General features: G+C 46.5%; 1 protein-coding gene across 3 annotated transcripts in view; it reads right to left on the bottom strand.

Annotated features, from left to right (window-relative positions):
* Window positions 1-8,295, bottom strand: part of HPCA (hippocalcin) — a 37,753-nt gene that overhangs the window by 4,531 nt on the left and 24,927 nt on the right. For all 3 annotated transcript variants that reach the window (XR_007244777.1, XM_048499732.1, XM_048499731.1), the window contains exon 3: window positions 1,588-1,693. Coding sequence is in view for 2 of the 3 variants with exons in the window: in XM_048499732.1 (XP_048355689.1) it covers window positions 1,588-1,693 (106 nt within the window). In the remaining variant the exon portion in view is untranslated. The remainder of the gene's footprint in view (window positions 1-1,587; window positions 1,694-8,295) is intronic.

Genomic DNA, 8,295 nt, shown 5'->3' with positions numbered 1-8,295 from the left:
AGTAAAACCCTGGCTTTGAAAAGAGTCACAAAACAGGGCCTAGAGACCCAGGTTCAAATCCCCACTCAGCCCCAAAATGTGTGAGATGAACGTGGGCCTGTCATTAATTCTCAGACAAACTTCCCTAATCGGGCTATTGAGCAGACAAAAATCGGAGAGGGGGGATACACAGCACCTTTGGATGAAGAGCAGGAGGAACATGTAAAAAAACCAATGTAATGATTAAGCATGCCAGTGGCTTCTGATGGTGCATTTTAATGGGTATTGCTAGATTATTGCTGTGTTACCATTGCTGTCCTTTGTTTTTTACTGTGTTTTTGTTTAACTGGCCTGTCTTTTGAGAATTTTTAAAAAAATGATATGCAGATTATAGATTTTCTAAATAAATATGGCTCATCTCATTTCCTCTCCATTCTATTCCTTTGCTGGTAAATAAGAACTGCAGGGACCAGGTGGGACAGGAACGGCCATAAAATGCAAATGCCTCTGCCCATAAGAAGCACTTTCTCAGTGGCAGACAGGATTTGTACTGAAGAAAGGGAGTTCTGACTCTTGAATGCTTTTGCCCTGGAAATCTTGTTGGTCAGTGGAAGACCTACCAAACCAGTGGATAGTTCTCAAACATTTTTAAAAATATGGCTCCATTTTCAGGCCCTGCAAGAGTCTCTTCTTACTGCAAACCTACTCCTCTGTTCTGTATTTTTAGGTCTGGAGCAGCGGTTCTCAACCTGTGGGTCACGACCCCTTTGGGGGTCGAATGACTCCTTTCACAGGGGTCACCTAAGACCATTGGAAAACACATATTTCCGATGGTCTTAGGAACCGAGACACAAATAATTTTATGGTTGGGGGTCATCACAACATGAGGTGTGGAGTGGTATTACAGTATAAAGTAAGCATAAAGTAAAGTATTAAAGGGTCGCCACATTAGGAAGGTTGAGAATCACTGGTCTAAAGGGAACTGCACGGTCCTATGGGAACTGTCCTTGGGAAAAGGTGAGGGTGGGGGACACATTATGTTAGTAGTCATGATTTTGAACTGGAACCTCCATGTACAGAAGAACTATACCTGCGCATAGCAGATGCTCAGGACAGCCAATAGAAAAAAGATATGGTCATATACACACCCAGCTGCTTTTCAATGCAGAATGTTAGACAGAAGCTCACAGGGAAATTGATTTCACCCTCTGAAATAACCTCAAATATATGAATAAGCAGCTGCTAACTATGGGCTAAGTATGACTCTGGGGTCTCCAGGTCCCATGGGATAAAAACTTCATCACTGAGTCAGGCAAGGATCTGGCCATGCAGCCCAAGCCTGGTGTGCTAGCACCCCCCCCCCCCCCCCGGCCAGCTTTGAATTCATTTATAAGCTCCCTGCTGGACAGGACGGCAACAGGCAGTTTCCCCTTCCCTCCCCCTGGCACATCCTTTAACCCCTCCCTTGTTGCCCTCCAACCATGCAGGGCCACCAGGCTGCTCCCCCCCTCCAGGATACAACCCACCAACTTTGTATTTAATCAGCATGTCTGACTGGGAGCTCATGATTTAGAGAGGAGGGGAGTGTCTTAATCCTTCTTCATTTACCGTCGTTATTGGTATCCATCTGCCGGAAGATTTTTTCTGTCCGCTTCTCGGGAGTTGACTCATCCTCTGGCATCTTCATCACTGAAGAGACCATTTTGTAGATAGCCTAAGGGGGGAGGGAACAGAAAGAAAAATGAGACATGGATCCCTCCCTCTGCAAAACCTCCACCCCAGGCAGGCCCCCAGCGATGGCCAGCAGACTCAGGAACCACACCCAGCTCCAGGCCTGGCTGGTCTCTTTCGTGAGAGGTTTGCAGCGGGTGATTCTTTATTCCCAGTTTGCTCTTCAAATGTATGAATGACGCTGGGAAACCCTCCAGATTGTACGATGTTTTATGTCTACACAACTACAGCTAAAGCCAGCTAAGAGGATGTTTCTAGAGAGCGGAAAGGCCTTTTCAGTGTAGACATTTAGGTGCTCCAGGTGTTGGTACAAGCTAACCAGAGTGGTGTAGTGGTTAAGAGCAGGTGCACTCTAATCTGGAGAACCAGGTTTGATTCCCCGCCCTGCCACTTGAGCTGTGGAGGTTTATCTGGGGAATTCAGATTAGCCTGTGCACTCCCACACATGTCAGCTGGGTGACCTTGGGCTAGTCACAGCTTTTCGGAGCTCTCTCAGCCCCACCCACCTCACAGGGTGTTTGTTGTGAGGGGGGAAGGGAAAGGAGATTGTAAGCCCCTTTGAGTGTCTTTACAGGAGAGAAAAGGGGGATATAAATCCAAACTCATCCTCTTCCTCCTCTTCCTCCTCCTTCCCTTATCTTGTCAGATCTCATTAACTAAGTAGCCCTGACTAGTATTTGGCTGGGAGACCTCCAGTGAAGTCCAGGGTTGCTTTGCAGAGGCAAAGCACCTTTGTTAGTCTCTTGCCTTGAAAACTCGATGGCACCCCCCCTCTCCCCCTCCCTCTCTCTCACGCACGCACACACACACGTGTACATTCAAGGCCTGACCTGGATAGCCCAGGTTAGCCTGACCTCATCAGATCCCATAAACTAAGTAGGTACAGCCTTGGTTAGTACTTGGATGGGAGACTACCAATTAAGTCCTCAGTTGCTATGCAAAGGCAGGCAATGGCAAACCACTCCTGAAGCCTTTTGCCTTGAGAGCCCTTAGAGGTCCTCATTAATTGGCTGCAGTTTGACAGCAAATACATATATACATTCAAATTCCAGCTGCATCCCATGCAAAATACAGGAAAATCAGCAGCTCTTGCCAAAAAGTCCTACTATTAATGGGGGTACAGGAGAGGGAGGTGACAGCCCACACACCCACTTTCCCTGGCTTACAACCGCCTCTGGACTTAGCCCTGTTCTCTGCCAGCACCCTGTGACATAAGGCTTATTAACATGGGCTGCTCAGAATTATGTACCCAGCTTGCTCTAGTCCAGGGGTGCCCAACTCTGGCACTGCCAGCAGGGGCTGATGGGAATTGCAGTCCATGAACATCTGAAGCGCCAGAGTTGGGCACCTCTGCTCTAGTCCTTCGCACGGTGAGTGCATAGAATTTCTAGAAGCGCACAGTTAATCAACTCGTCTTTGTATCCTTCCCTTGTGAAGTGTATCTGCCTCTCATTTTAAAGTCTATGGATTTAAAGATAAGCCCCCCACATCTGTTCAAAGTAACCATCTTTCCAGAACTCCAAAGCAAGCAGAACAGACTTGATTAAACAAAACAGTCTCTCTCTTTCTGTATTTTAAAGACCTGGCATGTGATTTCCCAAGAGGGTGTGTGCATTGCCTGGTTGAAGAAATTAGTAATTAACATTTACAGTATTGAGGAGAAGCTTCCAAGGGGGAAAAACAAATCCAGGAAGCAGATGAGAAACTGGCAGCACCCCCGCCCCCCTGAGTGGCATCTGCGAACCCTTGGTTCTAGCCATCCCCTCCTCCACAGTATGAATTGGTTGGATGTCTGGAAAGGAACCTCCAACTTTCTGGGCAAAGTCCAGAAGGACAGGCCAATAAGGGCAGCAGGGAGAGAAGCAGACAAACCTACAGAATGAGAAATTTCAGTGGTACAACAAAGGGGAATTCCAAATTATTACAAAAACATGTAACACTGCTCTGCTGTCAGCAGAGGGCACTGCAGAGCAGGATAGGGAGGTTACACCAACATCCTAAGAACTTGTTGCACAGGACTAAATCAAAGGACCATCTAGCCTAACATCCTGCTTCCAGCAGTGGTCAGCCAAATAGATGCCTCTGGGCTTCTGGCCATGAGGGTTTTATTTGGCTATCCTGGCCAGGAGCAATTGAGAGGAACAAACTGCCATGAATCGCCAACTTCCTCAAAACATCACCTTAAGCCCGTAGCTGTCTTCTTTTGTGTGAAAAGGCCCTTTCCCCATCTCTCCTGATTCTACTGTGAATCAGCTTCACTGAGGTATCCTGAATTCTCATATTACAAGAGAGGAAGTGAAAATAATTTCATGCTGTTCAAAATTACAAAACTCTCTTATTTTCTTGGAGTCGTATTTTCTATGAACTAAAAAGTTTACAATATCCCCTGGGTGCCTTACCACCCAGTTGATTTTGATCATGTGTGGCTTGTCCATTATATTCTACATTCCTTTTTGTCAAAATGCTTCCCCATTCTACTCCTGTATGTATCCATAGAGACAAACAGACAGGCAGGCAGACTGCTACAATGCACAGTTCCCTCTACCCTACCCCTAGGAAGTCATCCAGGTGGATTAATTTCAAACCAGAACTAACCACAAGGTGGTCACTTTATTTTAAAAGATGTTGGAATAAGTGGACATCTTACTTATGTGGCATTTTTAATGTTCACTGCTATTCCCATTTTATAGATGAGAAGAAAGACTGTAATGTGTCTAAGGTCTTTCCAGTAAACTCTCTTAGGTCCCTACCACACATACAGAATAATGCACGTTCCATCCCCTTTCAATGGACTTTGCAACTGGATTTTACTGTGCAGAATAGCAAAATCCACTTGCAAACAATTGTGAAAGTGGACTGAAAGTGCATTATTCTGTATGTGTGGAAGGGGCCTCAACTGGACAAAGATTTTAATTAGGATCAGTGTTTTCCATCTGCTAGTTTACACTGCTGGTGTCTTCAACTCACTGAGGAGTAGTTTCACATGAAATACGTAGAATGTCTCTGGGCACTTCCAAGTTTGCAAAAGAGACCTCTTTTGAGCTCAAGATCCGGGTGACCGAAGAAAGTAAATCCTCCTTGGGGCCAAGGGACAGCTACCCCCTTCTAAAGAAAATGGAAAGCAAAGAGCTGTGGTGCTGCACAGCTCCTTTGAGTTTGCAGCTGGCATCTCTTCTGCTGATCTGGGTGCTCAAGCCAAAAATGGTTTGTTTTGCTCTGATTTGCTTTTTGCAGCGGTGGTGGAAGGAATGCAACATCCCCTGTTCTTGTGACTTCCTTCACTGCCTTCTGCTAACAATCTGGTATACTTTTTTGCCTCCCACAGAGAGCCCATGATAAATAGGAGCCTTATCCAGAAGCAACCAGAATTCAGTTCTCAGTGTTGTCATGCTTGGAAGTCAAAGGCAGAGGCATCTTGGGAAAAAGCTCCCCGCACCCTGACCAAAGAACCCCCACCAAAGTAAACAGCAGTTAAAAATCCTTTGAAGCTGAAATCAAGCCTGGTTCCAGTTTTCCTTTGGGCATCAAATCCTTCTGATCCCCAGTTCTGGAAGCTGCTGGAAGTTCTGCTAACAAAGACATGGGCTTGGACCCCAGAAGGCCAGAGCCACGCCACGCCACGCCACGCCACGCCACGCCACGCCACGCCACGCCACGCCACGCCACGCCACATGCAAACAGCAGAAGAAGAGGCAAGCTGGAGAAAAGGAGAGCTTTCTGCCCTCTCTCGTTCGCTGCTCCAGCTCCACCATCAGCATCCTCGGTGCAGAGGATGGGCCGTCCACTTTTGAACACCAGTGCTATTCTTGCATCCATCTCCAGGGGCTTAAGCATGTGTTAATCAAGGGAAACTTAATGGAGTTTCAGCCATTCTGGTCACTGCAGGCAGTTCCAAGCCAGTCTGGGTCAGGCAACCTCTGTGACATTTGGCTGCCCAAGAGACTATGCTGAATGACTTGGGCGGCAGTGCAGGGAATCCATGACGGAATGATAGAAAAAGTGCAGAGAAGAGATAGAAAAAGTGAAGAAGGGCAACGAGAATGATTGAGGGATTGGAGCATCTTCCTTATGAGGAGAGCCTGCAGCGTTTGGGACTCTTTGGTTCGGAGAGAAGGCGTCTGAGCGGGGATATGATTGAGGTCTATAAAATTATGCATGGGATAGAAAATGTTGACAGAGAGACATTTTTCTCTCTTTCTCACAATACTAGAACCAGGGGGCATTCATTGAAAATTCTGGGGGGAAGAATTAGGACTAATAAAAGGAAACACTTCTTCCCGCAACATGTGATTGGTGTTTGGAATATGCTGCCACAGGAGGTGGTGATGGCCACTAACCTGGATAGCTTTAAAAGGGGCTTGGACAGATTTATGGAGGAGAAGTCGATCTATGGCTACCAATCTGGATCCTCCTTGATTTGAGATTGCAAATGCCTTAGCAGACCAGGTGCTTGGGAGCAGCAGCAGGCCATTTCTTTCACCTCCTGCATGTGAGCTCCCAAAGGCACCTGGTGGGCTACTGCGAATAGCAGAGTGCTGGACTAGATGGACTCTGGTCTGATCCAGCTGGCTTGTTCTTATGTTCTTATGATACCAGAAGCCACTTTTATAAAGGGAACTGGACTGGTAGCAGAGATGGGATCCAGCAGGTTCTCACCAGTTCCCGAGAGTGGGTTACTAATTATTTGTGTGTGCCAAGAGGGGGTTACTAATGGGGTCCGCTTTTCCATCTCCATGCCCTCGTCTCCCCGAGAGGCACACTGCCTTTGAACATGAAGGTTCCATATAGCAATTGCGACTAATCATGTAACTCCCTGAACTGGGTTAATCCCTTTCAGGTTCTGCAATTCATTGATTCTCAGCCTTTCGTACCTTTTATCTCACCAGTCTCTATCAAAGAACCTGTGTGTTTCACCATTGCTGTGTTCAGATTTGTGAGTTGGGGCATTTTCTATAACGTGATGATGATTTAGAAATGATCTGGTGCAAAAAAAATTTTGGGGGGTCGTGGTGGGTGGCTGCCCATGGGGGGGGCATCCAACTCAGGTTTTGCCCAGGGCTCAGGTTTGCTTAGGTATGCCTCTGCCCCCTTTGCTGAGGGGAGGCTGGCAAGGGAACCTGTTACTAACATTTTTGGATCCCACCACTGACTGGTAGGCTTTACCACTGTCTATGGAATGGATGATCTGTTTATTGAATTATTCTCTAGCTCTGATTGCATTGTTTTCTACTTTTGTAATGGCATTTTCTGCATTCTTTGACACATCATGGATACTTTTTTGTTGCATTGGCTCTACATTTTTAACCCTAGTCCTGTTACATTCTTTATTAGATGTCTCTTTATTAGAAAGCCAATGCGATTCTGGGTTGTATCGGTAGGAGTATAATGTCTAGATAGAGGGATGTAATTGTACCTCTCTATTCTGCATTGGTTAGACCTCACCTGGAATATTGTGTACGGTTCTGGGCAATGCAATTCAAGAAGGATATTGACAAGCTGGAACGGGTCCAGAGGAGGGCAACCAAAATGGTGAAATGTCTGGAATCCATGCCCTACGAGGAGAGACTTAGGGAGCTGGGTATGTTTAGTTTGGTGAAGAGAAGGTTAAGATAAGACATGATAGCCATGTTTAGATATTTGAAGGGATGTCATGTTGGTGAGGGAGCAAGCTTGTTTTCTGCTGCTCCATAGACCAGGACCAGGAGTAATGGGTTCAAGGTGAAGGAAAAGAGATTCCACCTAAACATCAGGAAAAACTTCCTGACAGTAAGGGCTGTTTGACAGTGGACTGCACTGCCTTGGAGTGTGGTGGAGTCTCCTTCTTTGGAGGTTTTTAAAGAGAGGCTGGTTGGCCATTTGTCAGCAGTGCTTTGATTATGTGTTCCTACATTGCAGGGGGTTGGACTTGATGGCCCTTGGGGTCTCTGCCAACTCTATGATTCTATGATTCTCCTGTTACCTCACTGCACTGTTTAGCACTGTGGAATCCTCCTTGGGCCTAAGCGAGAAAGGTGGGCTATACATAAAGTCAGTAGTAAATAAGTACATGATGTCTTGGTTGACTGTAATTATGAGTCGACAGCATACCTTGTCATTTCAAGCAGCACATGGAACGTGAGCCAGTCTATAAGGAGGCAAAAACTTTAACTGGCTACTTCAAGTGGTGGGAGGCAGGATGTCTCCTCTGAGGTATACATGTACATGAAGCTGCCTTCCACTGAATGAGACCATCCATCCATCCATCCATCCATCCATCCATCCATCCATCCATCCATCCATCCATCCATCCATCCATCCATCCATCCATCCATCCATCCATCCATCCATCCATCCATCCATCCATCCATCCATCCATCCATCCATCCATCCATCCATCCATCCATCCATCCATCCATCCATCCATCCATCCATCCATCCATCCATCCATCCATCCATCCATCCACTCATCCATCCATCCATCCATCCATCCATCCATATCCATCCATCCATCCATCCATCCATCCATCCATCCATCCATCCATCCATCCATCCATCCATCCATCCATCCATCCATCCATCCATCCATCCATCCATCCATCCATCCAT

Source organism: Sphaerodactylus townsendi, linkage group LG06, assembly GCF_021028975.2.
Source record: "Sphaerodactylus townsendi isolate TG3544 linkage group LG06, MPM_Stown_v2.3, whole genome shotgun sequence".
NCBI classification, from domain to species: domain Eukaryota; kingdom Metazoa; phylum Chordata; class Lepidosauria; order Squamata; family Sphaerodactylidae; genus Sphaerodactylus; species Sphaerodactylus townsendi.
This window is presented reverse-complemented; position numbering and strand designations above follow the sequence as displayed.